At 40.5% G+C, this 21,743-nt stretch overlaps 1 protein-coding gene across 6 annotated transcripts in view; it reads left to right on the forward strand.

The window, feature by feature from the left end:
* The window catches only part of orc4 (origin recognition complex, subunit 4), a 132,231-nt gene that overhangs the window by 16,740 nt on the left and 93,748 nt on the right, over positions 1 to 21,743 (forward strand). For 3 of the 6 annotated variants that reach the window (XR_010018040.1, XM_063048593.1, XM_063048597.1), the window contains exons 2-3: positions 3,792 to 3,867; positions 21,147 to 21,220. Coding sequence is in view for 5 of the 6 variants with exons in the window: in XM_063048593.1 (XP_062904663.1) it covers positions 3,811 to 3,867; positions 21,147 to 21,220 (131 nt within the window). In the remaining variant the exon portion in view is untranslated. Of the gene's footprint in view, positions 1 to 585; positions 755 to 3,187; positions 3,260 to 3,791; positions 3,868 to 21,146; positions 21,221 to 21,743 lie in introns of those variants that run through there. The other 3 variants (XM_063048595.1, XM_063048594.1, XM_063048596.1) reach the window with 3 other exon arrangements.

Raw genomic sequence — 21,743 nt, forward strand, 5'->3', positions numbered from 1 at the left:
TCCAGTCTCCTATCATGACTTTCTCCTCCTCCACCCACAAATTCTACCTATTACACCCATGTGGCCATCATCCTACTGTTCCCATCTGTCTATCCCACCTCTCTTATTTGGTTCAATGCTCCACCTCACATCCGAAGTGCCTTGTGTGTTCTGTTCCTTTCCTATCTAGTTCCGTCAACTGTACTCCTTGGTTGCCTCCAGCTACCATCTCCCAGTTTCTGTTGCTATTTCCACTGTTCCCTCCTCTGTCTTCCTATCACCTCTCTGTACCTGCATTCACCAATTACTCGCCAACCCCTACAGAACTCCTTCCCCTCTCCACTTTACACCAGCTATCTATCCTGTAATATTTCAATTCAGATTAAAGTTTTCAACCTGAAATGTCAACCTCTACAGATGCTGTTTGACCTGCTGAGTTCCTCCAGCATTTTCTTTGGTGCTCCAGATTCCAGCACTTGCGGTCTCTTGTGTCTCCCCACTAAACCTCTCCCCTTCTCTTGTTTTAGACTCCACCGCCTTGAGGGGGGAGAAAACAGTGATGATTCACTTATCAATGTCCACCATGATGTTATAAATCTCTTTCAGGTCATTCTCTGGGTCATTCTTGTTGCCACAATGTAAGGAAGGACATTATGGCTCTGGAGGGCACAGGATATTCTGCTGGATTGGATGGCCTCGGTTTGTCATCCTAGGAGAAGGGAAGGCTGAGCGAGGGAGACTGGATTCAAGTAGACAAAATTATGAGGATAATTATGTAGGTATTATATAGATAGTATAAAACTTTTCCTGATATCAGGAATGATAAATCAGAGGCTTGGAGGTTAACAGGGTATATGAGTAAGAAAGTTTTTTTCTTTATCAAAAAATATTTGGAATCTCGAACATATTGCTTAATGGAGTGGTGAACGCACACCTCCTCACAACATTTAGAATGTATCTAGACAAGCATTTAAATTGCTAAGGCATGGAAGTCAACAAAGCAAGTGTTGGAAGATAGAGTCAGTAAAGTCAATGGCATAGGTATGGTGGGCTGAGCTAATAATCAAATCAAGTTTAATTATCATTCAAACCATACATAGATACAGGTGAATGAGACAATGTCCTCTGAGGCCAAGGTGCAAAAATTCAAAATAGCAAGCAAACAATCAAAAATACAAAATAATCTGCAGATGCTGGGATCAAAGCAACACTTACAGTATGCTGGAGGCACTCAGCAGGTCGGGCAGTATCAGTGGAAATGATGAGTCGACGTTTCGGGCTGGAACCCTTCGTCAGGACTGAAGAATGAAGGAGGGAGAAGGATTTGAAGAATGCTTGTAGGTTCAGTTGAAAGACCGGTAGTTTGAAAGATGAGGGGGTGGGGAAGGGGAAGCATCGACATCATAGGCAGGAAAACAATGGGTAGTAGAAGAAGGAGGCGGAACCATGAAGTAGGTTATAGGCAGCTGGGGGGGGGCAGAGTGAAATAGGGATAGAGGAAGGGAGGGGGAGGGAATTATCGGAAGTTTGAGAATTCTATATTCATACCAAGGGGCTGGAGACTACCCAGACGGTATATGAGGTGTTGGGGGTCTGTTGGACTCACTTCTGAGTCTGTTGGGGTCATCTATTGCATCCGGTGCTCCCGGTGTGGCCTCCTGTACATCGGTGAAACCTGACGCAGATTGGGGGACCGCTTCGTCGAGCACCTCCACTCCGTCTGCCACAACAGACAGGATCTCCTGGTAGCCACCCACTTCAACTCTGCTTCCCATTCCCATTCAGGTATGTCCATACATGGCCTCCTGTACTGCCATAATGAGGCTAAACTCAGGTTGGAGGAGCAACACCTCATGTACCATCTAGGTAGTCTCCAGCCCCTTGGTATGAACATAGAATTCTCCAACTTCTGGTAATTCCCTCCCCCTTCCTTCCCCTATCCCTATTTCACTGTGCCCCGTCCCCCAGCTGCCTATCACTTCCCTCATGGTTCCGCCTCCTTCTTCTACTACTCATTGTTTTCCTGCCTATGAGGTCAATGCTTCCCCTTCCCCACCCCTTTGTCTTTCAAATTACTGGTCTTTCAACTGAACCTTCAAGCATTCTTCAAATCCTTCCCCCTCCTTCATTCTTCAGTCCTGATGAAGGGTTCCGGCCCGAAACGTCGACTCATCATTTCCACTGATGCTGCCCGACATGCTGAGTTCAAACAATCAAAAATAGCAATTAACATAATTCAAAATATCGAGCAAAGAAACGTATTCACTCAAAAAAAAACTATATAGTCCAAGACCCTGAGCGACAATGTCTAGCAATCGATGATACCATCTCCCGGCAGTGTATGGAAGTACGCAATCCAGTCTGTCATTCCACAGTTCGAACATGGGAGGGCAGCACCGATGGGAGAGACCAGGACCCAGCCGAACTCAACCACGCTGTAGCGCTTCCACATCCCTCACCTGGTCTGCAGCAACAGACAAGCTGAGATTTGAGGCCTAGTTCTCACTACAACTGAAGTTGTACATCTCCCATGTTGACTGTCTCTCCACTAGGCAAGGATAACAGGCCTGCAGTAACTTGCGTTATCACTGTCCAACAGAGTCTTGTGATGGCAAGTGAAATATCTGAGACAATCTACCCTACTTCAATACTTCCGAGTAGTGGCAGTCAGGCCAGCTCCTCCGAACCCAAACCAGCTCCTCTGACAGCCCGATAACCCAACCAGTTCCTTCGACATCTCGGCCAGCTCCCCCAACACCAGTCCAGCTACTCCAATCAGTGAGCAGCTCACTGATGGAGTATTCCTGCAGTACCCCTTCTTCTTGGACTAGAGTTGTCTTGCATTCATGAAAAACACATTTTACAAAGAAAAAATCACCTTTGGTTGGCTCCTGAGAGGCTGTTGCATTCACACGTGATGCCATTTTACCATAAGTATATGATTATATGATGTTACTTTCAGTATGCTTCAGTTGGAAGGTATTTTAATTCTTTCATCATATTCCAATCTAATTTTTGAGTGTATCTAAATGAATTGAAATTGGAATGATCCATCCTCCCTCTTTTCCGTCTTGCTTTCCTATTTACTGGAGCATGAGTCTATGGGCTATATGGTATCAGTTGAAATAGAGCCAATGTTGCTTTCTGGGGTTTGAGGATGAAGTTTAGTTTTATGTATGTCGTTGATTACTGTCTTTGCAATATTTAGAAGGACAGTTTAGGATGCACAACTTTGCCGGCAAACCTACTACGCTTGCATAATAAGCTAAGAAGCTCTCAGGTAAGTAATTTGTCACAACCGCAAACCTTAACTTTCAAAACCAGGAATTTATTTTAGAGTCATTTAACCTCAATGATGCATCTCCACCAAAGGAAGTGTAAGGTGCTTCTCCCCTCTGCTAGCCTTCAGCTTACCCTTGGGTGAGTCCCCTTCCACTCAGGGTCGCATAGAGTCATGGGAGTAAGTGGGGAATGGTCATATGAACTGCTGATACGTATTACAAGTCCTGGTTATATGATGACTGAATACTCTGAAGAGTATTGATAATGGCTGGCGTCACCCATCTTGTAAAGTCATTGCCCAGATGAAGGCAATGGCAAACTGCTTTTCTAGAAAAATTTGCCAAGTACAGTTTTGCTCAAGGAAAGACCATGATTGCCCATGTCACATGGCACAGATGATATTGTCAATAAAAACTTGTCTGCAGGAAGTACTTTGAGAACATCATTCACTGTTCTGATAAAGTAGTCACCGTTTAGTTGTGAAACACTTAAAATGATTGGATCCTATTTATTCTTGACTTGTTTTACAGTTTGTGAATAATTTCCATCATGAACAAAAGAAGAACAAAGGACAGCAGTTTATCTGTAGGAGAGTGTATTGCCGAGGTTTGTATTTACAAATTAATTTGTATGTTTTTGTATGTGATACAAAAATTGGCTTTGTGTGTATACAAGATTTTCACTGAAAAATTGTTGTTAAAAACAAATGAGTGCAATATATTTCATGATGTTCCATGTTTGCCCCCAATCCTCCCCAGCTAATACAGTAATGGTAGAAGTATAGTTTGCTGCAGGAATAACTTATGTCTTTGGAACATCTTTCATATCATTTGTTGTTTTGTATTAAAACTAATGTAGTGACCAATTAACACACAACAAATTCCAAAAAAAGTTAGGGCAACAGTTAATATTGGTTCAAAGATAAGTATTGGCATGGATACAGGTAGAACATGTCAGCTCATCAAATGTACATTGTTTAAATGAATGTGGATTGACCATATCAAAATATATAATATCCTAAGAGAGCTTGACACTGTAGATGTTGAGATGATTTCACTAATGGGCGGATCACAGACAAGACAGTATTACCACAAAGTAAAGGGCTGGACATTTAAAACTGATGCAAGGAGATTTCTAGTCCAGTATTCACTGCCCCTGAGGGTGATAGAGCAGATCATTACATATGTTTAAGGTGGAGATAGATCAGTAGCAGAAGTGGATTTTAGCCCAGGAGAATTTCTTCAGTCAGGTGGTGATGAATCTGGATTTTGTTGCTACAGGGGGCTGTGGAGGGCAAGTCTTTAAGGTAGAGATTGATAGGTTTGGGATTGGTAGGGGTATAAATGATTTCAAGGGGAAGTCAGGAAAGTTGGGTTGAAAAAAAAACAACCATGATTAAATGCAAGAGCAGATTTGAGGGGCTGAATAGCCTTGTTCTGTTCCTGTTACCTTATGGTCTTATTTTCAGCCTTCACAATATTATATGGTGGGGAAGTCTTGAGCGGCTTGGTGGCCTACACCTGCCTCAATTTACCTGAGTCTTGTGTCTGATCTTTCGAATGTACCCAAAAGACAATATAAGTGTGTTTATTATTACGGCACAATAGCCAGGTATGAACCAGGTTCAGTTGGAAAACAAGAACACTTTGAGTGGCAGAGAACAAAGGGTGAAGAACATGAGAGATGTGGTACAGTTAGCGATAGTGCTGGCAGAGGGATTGAAAGCTTTTTAATTGCAAGTGTTTTGGAGGAGTAGTTCACGGACGAATATAGTCACAGGACAAAGGAAAGAAACAAACAATGCTGGAGCATTGAGATTCATAACACTAGTTGCTGGAAATGTGAAATAGAAGATATGCTGGAAATACTTTACAGATTTAACTTTCAGTTGCAAAATGACATGTAAATCCATTTTTTTAAAATTGTAATGAGGTTTAATGAAATTGCAGTATAAGACTGGAGCCCATGATCTGACATTGTCATTGTTAAGTGAGCCAAGTTTTTTTTCTTGATAGTTTGATTTGGAGAAGTTAAACTTGTAACAAAATTTTTAATTCCATATTCCAATACTTCAGTTTGATTGAAAGAAATAATTCAAGAAGCCAATGGAACAGGAGGGCTTGAATTATTAGAATGGGTTGGATAGGCTGGCCCTGATTTTCTTGGAGCGAAGAAGGATGAGGGGGTGACCCTATATTTATTTAGAGATACAGCATGGAACAGGCCCTTCTGGCTCAACAAGCCACACCGTCCAGCAACTCACCTGCTTAACACTACCCTAACTGCAAATTAATTTGCGATGACCAACTAACCTACTAACTGGTTTAACTTTGTGAAGAAACTGTGGGAGGAAACTGGAGCACCCGGAGGAAACTCACACGGTCACAGAGAGAATGTACAGACAATGCCAGAATTGAGTTCTGAACTCGGAATGCCCCGAGCTGTAATAGCTTCACACTAACTGCTGCGCTACTGTGGCACCCATGTATTTTATAGAGGTTTATAAAATGATATGTATAGACAAGATGGATTATGACAGTTTTTCCCAGGCAAGGGAGTCTAAAACTAGGGGACATGGGTTTGAAAATTTGGTATTGTGCAATGAACTAGATCTGATTGGGGAGCTTAAGGTAAAGGAGCCCTTAGGGGACAGTGATTATAATATGGTAGGATTTATCCTGCATCTTGAGAGGGAGAAGCTAAAATCGGTGTACTGGTATTGCAGTTGAGTGAAGTAACTACAGAGGCATGACAGAACAACTGGCCGGAGTTGATTAGAAGGGGATGCAAGCAGTGAGAACAGCAATGGTAGAAGTTTCTGAGAACATTTTGAAAAATGCAGGAATAAAAGAATTAAAAGTAACTTGGTCTTTTGAAATTTTTGGTGGGCTGCCATCATCACAAGAAGTCGGTTGTTGGTGAGACAGTGCAAGGTTTAAAAAGAGCTCTCATCGTCAAATGGTAACAATGTACAATTTTAAATTGAATCTGTGAATGACTAGCACAGATGAAAGAAGAGTTAACCAGCTTCAGAATTCGCATCCAGTCGTCTGTCATAATAGTCAAATTGAGTTCCTTTTCCCAATCTTGTTTAATCTTAAATGAAGGATGCTTATTCCATTGTAATAGTAAATTATAAATTCTTCCAATGGAACCCTTCATCGAAGGGTTCATACTCATAATAGTATCTAACAGGTTAGCATCCAATATGTAAGGAAAATTACTTAAATATTTTTGTAAGAAATGTCTAAGTTGGAGATATTGTAAAAAGTGTGAGTATGAAAGAGTATTTATCAACTAATTGTTCAAAGGAGAGATTGTTTAAAATATTCCCTAACGTTGATAGTTATTGTGGTAGATGTAAAACTGAGATAGCTACACTGACACATATGTTTTGGTCTTGTTCTATACTGGAACAGTTCTGGAAGTCAGTTTTTTCGACAATTTCTAAAGCACTTAAAATTAATTTACAACCAACAAATTAACTGCTTTTCGGAATAATTCCTCAAAATATCCATGGTATATCTGTGTCTGACCAACATGTTATTACATTTGTTACATTGGTAGCTAGGAGGGCCATTTTGTTGAAGTGGAAGGATACAACGGCTCCCACTTTGTCACAATGGTTCTCTCAAGTGATGCTATGTCTTAGTTTGGAGAAAATTAGAAGTCGAACCTTTGAACCTATGCTTGATTTTGAGAAAAGATGGGGTTCATTTGCTCGTTATTATCATTTGAGTTAATTGATGGATTCTCCACGATCTAATTGTAAATTTTTTTTGGTACTTTTTCTGCTGGTGGTTTGATGTTTATCTTTAGAAGCTTTATGTATGACGCATGGCTCTGGGGTTGAACACCTAATGGGATTTTTCTTTTTTCCCCACTTTTCTTGCTTAGTAGGGTTTTTTTCATCACAAAATTTTTTTCAATCTTTATATAATTTTTTTTTCTTGAGACATTGTAAGTGTTGTTTACTTCAATGTACTCGTGTTTATTTTGGGAAAAAAATAAGGAAAAGATTTGAAAAGAAAGAGAAAGAGCTCCATGCCTTTTGGAACTTTTTGGCAGGCTTCAGTCATAATGATCTCTTAGGCACTCAACAGAGATCAATAAAAAAAGCAAGGTGTAGGCACAGTAGCCATTCTGGGATTCGGCCAATGTTAGAATAATTCAACAAGCTTGGGCGAAAACAGGCACAGGCTGGAACTTGAGAGTTTAGAGTTACAACAATTGTAGACAGGATGGTAGTTAAGGCAATTGAAAGCATCCTCTGTGAAATGTAGGATTTCAGGGTACCTGACAGTCTCTCTGATGACTAGGTCTGCAGGAAGTGCAAGATGGCGCCAGTGACCATTGGTGACATGTTGCAGATAGCTCACAAAGCTAGAAGATACTCTTTTTTTTTAGATACAGTGTCTTGAAAAAGTATTCAGCCCTCAACTATTTTCATATTTTGATGTCTCACTTTCCAAAACTTAAAATACATTGAAGAGGATTTTTTAGCTAATCTACAAAACATTGTGCATCATATCAAATCAAAAGAAAAATACTAAAACTTGTCAGCAATTTACAAAATTGTGAGGCTGATAAAGTAGTCACCTCCTTTCTTCGGGTACAATATATTGTATTACCTTATCAACTCACTTAGTTTGTTGATGTAGAAAATTGGAGATCATCTGTTTTCAAAGAATTCATATAAAAAAGACCTCTCTCTGTAAAGTGCAACAGTATGGTAGATTTTCAACAGACCAAACCAAAATGAAGACAAAAAAGTATTTGAGGTAAGTCAGGGAAGTGATAATAGAGAAGTACAAATCTGGGGAAGACCAACTCAAAGGCACTGAACATACCTCGGGGCTCAGTACAGCCCATTGTGAAAAATGTGGGGAAAAAAATACGAAACCACAGCCATACTGCCTAGGTCAGGTCACCCCTCTAAACTTAGTCACTGGAGAAGAATGGTATTTGTAACAGAGGCTACTGTGAGCCAACAGACTTTGAGTGAGCTGCAGATGTCATTGGCTGCAACTGAAGATGAAGTTCATGGCTCCACAATCTCTCAGGCTTTGCACAAAAAGAATATTTATGGAAAATCGACGAGCACAAGCTTTGGTTAAACAAGAAAGCATGTCTTTGTCCGTAAAGACTTAGCAAAACGTCACTTAGAAGAAACTGTGAAGATGTGGAAGAAAGTCTTGTGGTTGGATGAGACTAAGGTGGAACTTTTTTGGCCTCAACACTAAGTGGGTCATGTAGTGTAAATCTAATACTGCACATCAACCAGGTAACACCTTCCCTACTGTAAAGTATGGTAGAGGTAGTGTCATGCTATTGGAATGCTTTTCACAGCAGCGACTGGCAAATCTGTTCAGCATTGATGGGGAGATGAACGCTGCTAAGTACATAGAGATCCTGGATAAAAGCCTGCTAGCCTCTGCCAGAAAGCTTAAACTGGGGGGAAAGTTCATCTTTCAGCAGGACAACAAACTAAAGCACACTGCCAAAGCAACCGTGGAGTGGCTTCAAATGAAGAAAATTGATGTACTTGAGTAGCCCAATCAGAGTCCTGACTTTAACCCGATCAAACATCTCTGGCAAGACCTCAAGTAGCTGTCCACCGCTACTCCTCAACTAACCTGGCACAGCTTGAGCAATTTTCAAGGAGGAATGAGCAAATCTTGCTCCATCATATTGTGAAAATTTAATAAAGACCTATCCAAAAAGACTCTTAGCTGTAATAACTGTGAGAGCTGGTTCAACTAAATACTGAGCGGTGGGGAATGAATACTTTTGAACTGCTGACATTTCAGTTTTTGAATTTTTAGCTTTTCATGCTTTACGGTTTCACCTTTTTTTAGGTTCTAGCTATGGAAAAAGAAGGACCATGTAATTCACAAATAAAAATTCTTAGTTAAATTGATCAAAATCCCTGGTTGTAATACTCATTTATCTGAACAAAGGGTTGGGGGCTGAATACCTTTACAAGGCACTGTATACTTCTTCTGAACTGTGATTGGGTGCAGCCTGTAATTTCCTTTTTAAGGATGTTCTTTTGAGCTGACTAAATGATTGGATGTTTTTGCAGTTTCCTAAGGGATCAATGTTCTAGTCTCTGGAGAGTGTGGCCATCACTGGGGATGTACATTGCTTTGACGCCTCATGGCAGAAATGGAACTCGTGGTTGGCTCCATTGCTCCATGCCGATTTAAAGCATTGAGCTCCTGGACGGGCTTCACTCGCCTTAGTGCCGAACTGGCTCTGCAACTGTGAACAGGGTCTATGTATAATTTGTTCTTTTTTTCACTCATTTAGTGCTTGACAGTTTTGTGTGGGTTTTTTTAAAAATGGGTTCTATTGTTTTTCAATCAAAAACAAGAGAAAATCTGCAAATCCAAGCAACTCACACAAAATACTGAAGGAACACAGCAGGCCTGATGAAGGCTTTTAGCCCGAAATGTCGACTGTACTCTTTTCCTTAGATGCTGCCTGGCCTCCAGCATTTTGTGCGTATTGCTTCTATTGTTTTTTTCTTTGTTTTGTTGCTGCCTGTAAAAAGACAAATCTCAAGGTTGTGTACTGTAAATATACTTTGATAATAAATGTCTGTTGAATTTCAACTTTGAACTTGAAGTACATCCAGCTGCAGCTCCTGACTGACAGGATCAAAGAACTGAAGCTGGAGCTGGATGTACTCGGGTCCGTCTGGGGGGTTGAACATTTTTACTGAGGTGGTCACATCCAGAGTGCAGGTTTGAGATGGCAGATGGGTGACTACCAGGAAAAGTAATGGGAGTATGCAGTCAGTGCAGGGTTTCCCTGTGGCTACTCCCCTCAGCAACAAGTATACTGTACCTCTTTGGATACTGTTGGGGGTGGGAGGGGTGACATAGCAGGACACATCAGCAACAGCCAGGTCAGTGGTATTGTGGCTGGCTGTGAAGCTCAGAAAAGAAGAGTAAAGTCAGGCAGCGCGATAGTGGTAGGAAACTCAAAAGTTAGGGGAACTAACAGTAGATTCTGTGGTAGTAAAAGGGACACCATGCTGGTGTGTTGCTTCACAGGTTCTAGGGTTCAGGATGTCTCAGAGCAGCTGCAGAAGATTCTTAAGAAGGAGAGTGAGCAGCCAGAGGTCATAGTGTACATCAGCACCAATGACTCGGGGAGAAAGGGGGAAGAGGTCCTGCGCAGTGAGTATAGGGTGTTAAGGAAAGGGCTGAAGAGCAGGACCTCCAAGGTAGTTGCCTCTGGATTACTCAGTGTTAGGACAAAAATAGGATGATAGTACAGTTGAATGACGGCTGAGGAAACAGTGCAGGGGCAGTGTTTTATATTTCTGCATTATTGAATTCCCTTCAGGGCAAGATATAACCTGTACAAAAAAGATGGGTTACATCTGAATCCTTGGGGGACCAATATCCTTGTGGGCAGGTTTTCTAGAGCTGTTGGGGAGGGTCTAAACTAATTTAGCAATGGGATAGGAACCAGAGAAATAGAGCTGAAGAAGGGGTAGTTGGTATTCAAGTCAATGCATTGTGTAGTGAGCCTGAGGAAGGACACGTAGATGATGGGGCAAAATTGCAGTCAGTGGGATGTGCTGAAGTGTAACATGGGGCAAAATCAAAAAGGGTGATGAATGCAGGACTGAAGCCATTATATTAAATTGGATACAATATATGTGATAAGGTAGATTATCTTGTAGCGCAGTTGGAGATTGGCAGGTATAACTTTGTGGGCATCACTGAGTTGTGGCTAAAAGAAGATATTAGTTGGGAGCCAAACATCCAGGGATGCACATTGTATTGAAAGGACAAGCAGATAGGCAGAGGGAGTGGAGTGGCTCTGTTGGTAAAAACTGAAATCAAATCCTTCGAAAAAGACAATGTAGGACTGGAAGAAATTTTCCCCATGCCACTGGCTGCAACACAAACCCAAAGCATGATCGATCCACCCCCGTGATTAACAGTGGGAGAGGGGTTCTTTTCATGAAGTTCTGCACCCTTTTTTCTCCAAACATACCTTTGCTCATTACAGCCAAAAAGTTCTATTTTAGCTTCATCAGTCCACAGGACTTTGTTTCCAAAATACATCAGGCTTGTTTAGATGCTCCTTTGAACTTTTTGAATAGAACTTATTGACCACAATGAGCAAAGGTATGTTTGGAGAAAAAAGGGTGCAGAATTTCATGAAAAGAACACCTCTCCAACTGTTAAACACAGGGGTGGATCGTTTATGCTTTGGGCTTCTGTTGCAGCCAGTGGCACGGGGAACATTTACTGGTAGAGGGAAGAATGAATTCAATTAAATACTAGCAAATTCTGGAAGCAAACTTCACAGCATCTGTTTAAAAAAAAAAGTCGAAGATGAAAAGAGGATAGCTTCTACAACAGGGTAATGAACCTAAACACACCTCAGAATCCACAATGGACTACCTCAAGAGGCGCAAGCTGAAGGTTTTGCCATGGCCCTCACAGTCCCCTGAACTAAACATCATTGAGAATCTGTAGATAGACCTCAAAAGAACAGTGCATGCAAGACGGCCCAAGAATTTCACAGAACTAGAAGCCTTTTGCAACGAAGAATGGGCGAAAATCCCCCAAACAAGAATTGAAAGACTCTTAGCTGGCTACAAAAAGCGTTTACAAGCTGTGATACTTGCCAAGTGGGGTGTTACTAAGTACTGCCATGCAGGGTGCCCAAACTTTTGCTTCGGGCCCTTTTCCTTTTTTGTTATTTTGAAACTGTAAAAGATGGAAATAAAAAAGTTTTCTTGCTTAAGATATTAAAGAAATGTGTCATCTTTAACTTTATGCCTTTTGGAAATCAGTTCATCTTTTACTCGCATAGCTATTCACAGTAACAGAAATTTTGACCAGGGGTGCCCAAACTTTTGCTTGCCACTGTATATGAATATAGCTTCAATATGTGATCAAATAAATTGTTGTAACACACATCAAAGTTGCTGGTGAACGCAGCAGGCCAGGCAGCATCTCTGGGAAGAGGGTCAGTCGACGTTTCAGGCTGAGACCCTTCGTCAGGACTAACTGAAGGAAGAGCTAGTAAGAGATTTGAAAGTGGGAGGAGGAGATCCAAAATGATAAGAGAAGACAGGAGGGGGAGGGATGGAGCCAAGAGCTGGACAGGTGATTGGCAAAAGGGATATGAGAGGATCATGGGACAGGAGTCCCAGGGAGAAGGAAAAGGGAGGGGGGGGAGCCCAGAGGATGGGCAAGAAGTATAGTCAGAGGGAGAAAAAGGAGAGTGAGAGAAAGAATGTGTGTATATAAATAAATAACGGATGGGGTATGAGGGGGAGGTGGGGCATTAGTGGAAGTTAGAGAAGTCAATGATCATGCCATCAGGTTGGAGGCTACCCAGACAGAATATAAGGTGTTGTTCCTCCAACCAATAAATTGTTGTGTTCTTTCATAATCAAATGTCCTGTATACATGTACCCTTGGAGGTCGACCGGGTGGTGGGGGGGAGGATATGGGGTTGCAGGGGGCTGGGATGCTACCTCCCTGAAAAGAGTTTTTGCAGGGTAGGATGTCTGTCAAATCATCATGTAAATCCTAAAACTAGATAGAGAACTCTATTAAATAAATAACACAAAAAATTCTTGTTCATTTATTTATTGAGAAAAATGATGCAATATTACCTGTATTTGTTGGAAAAAGTAAGTGAACCTCTGGTGTAATGCCTGCTACGAAAGCTTTTTGGAGTTAGGTGTTCTGATCAGTGAGATGAGATTGGAGGTGTGAGTTGTGGAGGTGCCCTCTACAAGACAGATTACTGACAAAGCCTGCTCTTCTCGAGACAGATCTGTTTATGTGCACCATGCCTCGATTAAAACAACTTTCAGAGGACCTTAGAAGAATTTAGAGATGCATGAAGTTGGAAAAGCATTTCTAAAGACCTAAATGTTGTACTGTTGCTGATCTCCTTAGGAGTGAGCATCCTGCAAAGATCACACCAAGAGCACAACATGCGATGCTAAAGGAGGTGGAAAAGAACCTGGGTAACAGCAAAATACCTGCAGACATCTCTTTAACTTCCTAAAGTCCCTGTTCATGTGTCCATTATAAGAAAAACAAGAACAGTGTTCATGTAAGGACACCAAGGAGGAAACAGCAAAAACATTGCTGCACATCTAGCACCCGGACAATCAGTACCGGTGCCCACCAGGGATGTGTGCTCTCCCCACTGCTCTTCTCCCTTTACACTAATGACTGCACCTCACAGGATCCATCTGTTAAACTTCTGAAGTTTGCAGACGACGCAACTGTCATTGGCCTTATCCAAGATGGTGATGAGTCTGCATCCAGACGGGTGGTGGAACGGCTGGCCCTCTGGTGTGGTCAGAACAATCTGGAGCTAAATACGCTTAAGACTGTGGAGATGACAGTGGACTTCAAGAGGAGCTCCCCAATACTCCCCCCACTCACTATACTCAACAGTATTGTGTCTGCTGTGGAGACCTTCAGGTTTCTGGGTGTCACAATCTCCAGGGACCTGAAGTGGATACCCAACGCGGACACTCTTATTAAAAAGGCTCAGCAGAGGTTGTATTTCCTACGTCAACTCATGAAGTACAACCTGCCTCAGGAGCTGCTGATTCAATTCTATTCGGGAATAATCCAGTCTGTTCTCTGTTCGTCGATCACTTTCTGGTTTGGATCAGCTACTAAACAAGACAAGAATAGACTCCAAAGAACCGTCAGGGCTGCGGAATGGATTATTGGTGTGAAGCTGCCCTCGATCCAGGACTTGTATGCATCTAGAGTCAGGAAGCGAGCAAGCAGCATCATTGTAGACCCATCACACCCTGGACATCACCTGTTTCAACTCCTTCCTTCTGGTAGGTGCTTTAGATCACTGTATGCCAGGACAAATAGGTACAAGAACAGTTTCTTTCCGTATGCCATCAGTCTTATGAACACTTGAACTTTAGTCTATTATAAACCAAGTCCACCTGTACATACACAGGTACACCTCACTGTATATAGTTCACGATTATTTGCACTATTGTTTTGTTTGCTTTTTGATTCTGTACAGCGAGCTCAGAGAAACTGGCATCAAATTCCCTGTATGTGTCCACATACTTGGCGATAATAAAGGATTCTCATCCTGACATCTCAGGTTTGCAAAAAGCCACCTAGATGTTCTATGACGCATTTGGGACAATGTTCTGTGGACAGATGAGACGAAAGTTTAACTTTTTGTCAGAAACTGCACATTGCTGTGTTTGGAGGTCAAAAGGCAGTGCACATCAACACCAAAATCTCATCCCAACTGTGAATCATGGTAGAAGGAGACTATTTGTCCCATTAATGCTCTACTAGCTCTTTCCATCAGCCCCATATCCCTGCTTGTTTCTCTGTAACTTGTTCTCGCTCATTTATCCTTCAACAACCCGCAGTTCTTCTACAACCTACCACCACTGGGGTAATGTACTATAGGCAATTAACACTTCAAGAAATGGTTGGGTTGAGTTGTTCTCTGATCTTGGCAATTTATTTGTGAACCATGAGAGGAGACATCATCAGTGGAGTGTAATGTGTGTATGTAAATTGCCAAGATTGGAGAACAACTCAAACCAACTATCAACCACCCAAGCTACACATTTTCTGAATTATTTCCACTTCAAGAAATTCCCTCTAGAAACTGAAATGCACTGTTTCTGCGGTTCTTTGTTTCCCCTCAGAAGTCCAGCTGATTGTTGGACGAAATCTTCCTTTCATATAGTCATATTAACTCTACTCAATTGTTTTGCTGTTACCTTCTAAAATTGGATTCTAACGTTTTCCCATTAAAAACTGCTGGGCCGACTAGCTCACTTCTTGTCTCCCCCTTTCTTGACTAATGACTATTTTTTTTATACCTCATCATAAGGCCCCGGTGTTGATGGGACTGGTTTAACTCTTGATAAACAACCATCCTGAGTCAGTCCTGAGGAAGGGTCTTGGCCCGAAACAATCACTGTTTATTCATTTCCGTAGATACTGCCTGGCATGATGTGTTCCTCCAGCATTGTCTGTGTGTATGTGTTGCTTAATTTAATTTATTGTGCAAAAGGTTCTCCCTGCGGTTTTTGAGTGAAAGCTTTTTCATGTTTTGACTGTATCCTTGTAAAATTCTCAGCATCTTGGAGTCACCAAGCAACATTCAAATAAACCTTTGGCAGGCATTTGACATCAGAATTAAGACCATCCAAAGAAAAACACATCTTTAGTGAGTGATTTACGAAGATCCTTTTGAATTGGATCTTTTACATTAAAGATTTAATACCAGGACTAGAGTGCCTGAATTATGGGGTAAGGTTGGCTAGGCTAGTTCATTATTCCTTAGAACATAGGAAAAGTGGAGCAACCTTATAGAAATGTTTACAGTTATGAGAGGCATATACATTTATTTATTTATCTATTTATTTATTGAGATACAGTGCAGAATAAGCCCTTCAAGCTGTGCCACCCAGCAATCCCCCAATTTAAACATAGCCTAATCATGTGCCAGTTTAAAATGATCAATTAACCTTATCCAGTGAGGAGTATTTGATGCCTCTGGGCCTGTACTCACTGGAATTCAGAAGAATGAGGGTGGGGATCCCATTGAAACTTACTGAATGTTGAAAGGCCTCGATAGAGTGCATATGGAGATCATGTTTCCTGTAGTGGGGGAGTCAAAGACCAGAGGACACAGTGTCAGAACAGAGGGATGTCCACTTAGAACGGAGAGGAGGAATTTCTTCAGCTAGAGAGTGGTGGATCTGTGGAATTCATTGCCACGGGCGGCTGTGGAGGGCAAGCCATTGGGTACACTTAAGGCAGAGTTTGTTCTATTTTTTGATTAATCAGGGCATGAAGGGATATGGGAAGAAGTCAGGAGATTGGGGTTAAGAAAGAAATGGATCAGCCATGATAAAAGGGCGGAGCAGACTCGATGAGCCAAATGGCCTAATTCTGCTCCTATATATTCGGCTCTTCTGGTCAAGGAGCATCATAGTTTGGGGCTGCTTTACTGCCTCAAGGCCTGGACAGCTTACAATCGTTCAAGGAGCAATGAATTCAAATATGTATCAAGACATTTTATAGGACAATGTCAGGGTAGCAGTCTGTCACCTGAAGCTTAATAGAAGTTGGAAAATGCAACAAGGCAATGATCCGAAAGACAAGAGTAAACAACAGAATGGTTTCAAAAGAAGAACATTTGTGCTTTGGAATGGCAGAGTCTAAGTCCTGACTTTTTTAGAAATGTTGTGGAAGGACCTGAATCAAGCAGTTCATGGAAAGGAAGCCCACCAACATCCCAGAGTTGAAGCAGTTTTGTACGGAGGAATGGCCTAAAACTCCTCCAAGCGGATGTGCAGGACTGATCAACAAGACCAAAAACGCTTGGTTGAAGTTATTGCTGTACAAGGAGGTCTTTTGCTGTACCCTTGGGTTCTTTTTCACTTCCTTCCGCATTACATGTTGTGCTTCTGGTATGACCTTTGTTTTTGTGTTATTTATTTAATTTGGTTCTTTATATCTAGTTTTAGGACTTGCATGAAGATCTGATCACATTTTAGATCATATGCAGAAATAGAGAACATTCTACAGGGTTCACAAACTTTCTTTAATGTATTCTAGCATTTTCCCTACAGATGACTATAAGTTAATTCAATCTCTTTTTCTTTGTTTTCTGTTTTCTTGAATAATGTTATTATACTTACTACCATAAATCCAAATTGAGTAAAATCTGGAGTGTTGGAAGATGACTGCCAAAACATCTAACATCTCCATGGCCAGCTCTTTCAGCTTACTGTGTTTTATTAATTTTCTGTTCTGATTTTTTTTTACTAATACTTGTTACTTGGAGACCCATAATTCTCTCTACTTCCAGGAGTATTCCCACATGTTCTTTCATGAAGTCAAAAACAAACTGGATTTGAATTTTTTTGCCAATTTGTTCTGAGTTGGGGTGTTGAGAAGGTGCAAGAGAACAATGGAGTTAAGGTATTGTCAGGGCTTTAATGGTATGAAGCGCTAAATCAATCCAGTTATATTAATTAAAAATTCATATGAATTTCTCAGAGTTTTGAATTGAGCAGTACATTTAACTTACTGCATTAGTATAACTCTCAGGTGATATGTCATTGTAAAATATTGTTAGCTGCAAAACAATATTTTTATAAACTGCATGGTAATGGGAAGACTGATCAGTAAAACTAGTTAATGGAAGGCATTTCAGATCTAAGATTGGGGGTGGCTTTGTAGCTGTTAATCAGGTGTGAGACAAGATAATTGAAATAAATAGCTTTTCAAAATTGCAAATCTGTCAGAGTTGAGTTTATTGTCGTGCACAGGTGCAATGAAAAAAATTACTTGCAGCAGCTTCACAGGTATGCACCATCAGATATACAGCAGTCTCCTGAAAAACACAAATTAAACTTGAGTTCTGATGTAGGGTCTCAGCCGGAAACGTCGACTGTTTTTGCTCTTTTCCCTAGACGATGCCTGGCCAGCTGAATTCAGAATCAGAATCAGGTTTATTATCACTGGCATGTGTCATGAAATGTGTTAACTTAGCAGCATCAGCAGCAGCAGTTCAATGCAATACATGATATTATAGAAACAAAAAGAATAAGAATCGATTACAGTAAATATGTGTGTGTATATATAAAATTAGATTATCTCTGTTTTGCATCGTTTATAATATATTTTTTAAAAAGTGAGTACTGTTTACGGGTTCAATGTCCATTTAGAAATCGGATAGAAAAGCTGTTCCTGAATCACTGAGTATGTGCTTTTAGGCTTCTGTATCTCCTTCCTGACAGTAAGGGTGAGAAGAGATCATGTCCTGGATGATGGAGGTCCTTAATAATGAACTCTGCCTTTCTGAGGCACTGCTCCTCTTGAAGATATCGTGGATACTACGGAGGCTAATACCCAAGATGGAGCTGACTAACTTTACAACTTCCTGAAACTTTTTTCAATCCTGTACAGTAGCCCCCTCCCCCCTCCACCAGACAGTGATGTATCTGTTAGAATGCTCTCCACAGTGCATCTATAGAAGTTTGAGTGGTTTAGGTAACAAACCCAATCTCTTCAAACCCCTAATGAAATATGGTCGCTGTCTTGCCCTCTTTATAGCTGCACTGATATAGTGGGACCTGGTTAGATTATCAGAGATCTTGACATCCAGGAACTTGAAATTGCTCACTCTCTCCACTTGAGATCCCTCTATAAGATTGGTTCGTGTTCCTTCGTTTTACTCTTCCTGAAGTCCACAATCAGCTCTGATCTTGGAGAGGTTGAATGCAAGGTTGTTGCTGCGACGCCACTTAATTAGCTGGTATATCTCGCTCCTGTATGCAATCTCATGCCCATCTGAGATTCTAGCAACAGTGGTTATATTATCAGCGAATTTAAAGTTAGCATTTGAGCTATACCTAGCTGCACAGTCATGGGTATATAGAGAGGGTAGCAAATTAAACAAATTATACATAATTTTACAAGAAAAAAGCAATTAGAATTTCAGAAAGTTAAACAGTGCAAAGTTGACAAAGTATTGCTAAACTGTATAGCTGGCCACTTTGCTGTAGTAACTAGGGTTTTGCCAATTGGTTCAAGAAATGAGTGGTTGAAGGAATGAATCTGGTGGTGTGGAACTTCAGGCTTCAGTACCTTCTGCCCGAAGGTGCGTGAAGATAGCATAGCCTGGATGGTGGGGATCTTTGATGGATTTTGCTTTCTTGAGGCGGCGCCTCCTGTCGATATTATCAATAGTAGTGTGTTGGACAGCCATTATTCTGTGCAACCTCTTGCATTCCTGTGCATTTGAATTGCTGTACCAGACTATCATGCTTTCAACAGTGTGTCTGTTGAAGTTTGTTAGGATATCTGGGAATGATGAATAGAAGATGCTTGGGAAGGGGTTAGTATAATACTTCATATCACATCTCACTGGTGGGATATTATGTTAAAGTAAGGCTTGTGTATGGCTCAAAGAAAATGTTTAGTGAATAGAAGCAACTCCATTTGGTAAGGTCAGCTTTGTGCTGCTGTTGAATGCGGATTGGATGCCATCTATTTACAGCTAACTCTTGGGAGCGGCTGATATTAAGGGGTTCCTAGAAAATGGTCCATATCACTATTTTCTGTAACATGGAACTCTGATTGGAAAATAGAAGAGTAATTTTTGTGTTAAATCTTTTTTCCCCACACAAACTTTGTGAGAGTGAATTTTATTTGCTATCTAAACATTTTGGTTGGTAATTTGTAAATTCTGTAAGGGGGGGGGGTTATCCACAACCTGTACTGAAGTGTTAGTGGGAAGCTGGTCAGGCAGCGTCAGTGGAAAGGGAACAGTAGCCACATGTTGATAGCTATATTTACTACAATTCCAGCAAAGACTCTTTGCTTTTATTATCTGTGGTCTGACCAAAAAGAGGTTTTTTGACCATCTGACTAGCTTCACAAAGGGATCAGTGACTCTGCGTGCCTTCTTTGCACTTTCCAACCTTCATTTCATTTGTCCTTCCCAAATAAAAGATAAAATATTAAAAAGATTAGCTTTATTTGCCAAATGTACATCAAGGCATACAGTGAAATGCCTTGTCTTGCATTAATGACAAACACAGTCCAAGGATGTGTTGGGGCAGCCTGTAAGTATTACCATGCTTTCAGTACCAGCAAAGCATGGCCACAACTTACTAACCTGTATGTCTTTGAAATATGTGAGTAAACTGGAGCACCTGGAGGAAAACCTCACAGTCATGGGGAGAATGTACGAACACCATACAGACAGTGGCAGAATTCAATCCCAATCATGTGCACTGGCAAAGTATTATGCTAGCCCTTATGCTGTAGTGCCATCCCTGCATGGTGGACAAGCTCATACATTTTCCAAGTTAAGGACCTTAAAACCAATCTTAAAGTATCTATCCACAAATGCTGTGTGTTTCTAGCATATTCTGTTATTTTTTTCAACTTCCAGCTTTTGTAGTTTTTTTAATGACATATCACTGATCCTGTAGAACTTCTCTGCAAATAGCTTTAAATGTCTTAAATGGATTTAGTGGATAAGAAATTAACTAGAATGGTTAACTAGAACTTAACTAGAATACTGTGTTCTGAAAACACCAGTAATAATTATCATTTGAATATTATTGATAATGTGATAAACTTTTAAATGTGCATGTCTCCATTCAGACTGAAGCCTGGAGGGTAATAAGCATCTGCAGCTATTGGTCTCTTAATAGATTTACTTTGGAAACTGACAAGGCAATCTTTTTGTAGCCCCTGTGTGAACCAGCAGCTGTGGTTCTCATCATTACTACTGAGAGAAAAACATTTTGAAAGAATGCATATCCACTTTTAACATTTGAAGTTAAAAGGAAAATAAGGTTTGCATTTTGGAAAATAGGATGCAGAGAGTTTTCTAGAAACACAGTCCTTTAGTAACGTGGCAGTGGCCTGTAACCATAAGTTTGTAGAAAAAAAATTACAAATTACCTTCATTGCTATCTTATTTGCAATTAATGCCACTTGGACTGAAAATAAAATGTTCAGCAAAGCAATCCTTAACCCAGGAATTGCCATCATTATTGGGTCTCTCTACTTCTTCTTGCCAAAACTTAGTTTTTTTAAAAATCCTTTTTGTACTTTTTCTTCCCAGCAGTGCGAGACAGCTAGAAACAGTTTTGCTTCTAACGTTCTTTTTCCAGTCCAGTAATGAGGAGCACTTTGATTGTAAACTTTCTGCTTTCTGATAAGCATTAGTAAACACTTATAGCTCATTTAAGTCAAAATGAAAGCAAAATGGTTTTTGCTTTTGACAAAATATGTAGAGTTGTGCAATGCTGGTTGCCCGTAACTTTATGTACTTATTTTACATTGGTTATACAGGTTCACATGACATTGAGAAAACGATTCTGCCACCATCTCCCTGGTAAACCATTTGGAGTAGAAGTTCAGTACAAGTAAGTGATTAATGAATCAGCAAGATTGCAACGTGCTGCACTTGCCACACTTTAAGTAACTAACCTAAAAATGGAAAATTTCTTTTGAAGTACTTGTAACTTGATATGTCTTTTGTTTTGGATAAATTTCTTGCATATGTATTTTTAAAATTTCTAACACTAAAACTTCTTGTTAATAGAAACACAAGAAAACTAAACATTTTTTTAAAAAAAAAGAGAAAAAGCTGAAAATACTTAGCAATTCATTCAGTATCTGCTGCAAAAGAGAGAGAGTGGATGTTTTGGGTTAATGACCTTTTGACAGAACTAATTATTTCCAGTATTTGCTCTTTTTATGATTGTGACGTTTTGCAGCTAGCACTTGTAGACACTTCTGTGGTTCTGTGTAAAATAGAATCCAACCCCTCAGATATTTGCTTTATGTGGTCAATAGGATAATTATTCAGTGTCATTCTGTATATCTGCAGCTTTGATGAAGCTTGATATTTTTCTTTCCTGGTTGTAAGCTATAATTTCTTATTGA

This window comes from Mobula hypostoma, chromosome 5 (genome assembly GCF_963921235.1).
Source record: "Mobula hypostoma chromosome 5, sMobHyp1.1, whole genome shotgun sequence".
NCBI lineage: Eukaryota > Metazoa > Chordata > Chondrichthyes > Myliobatiformes > Myliobatidae > Mobula > Mobula hypostoma.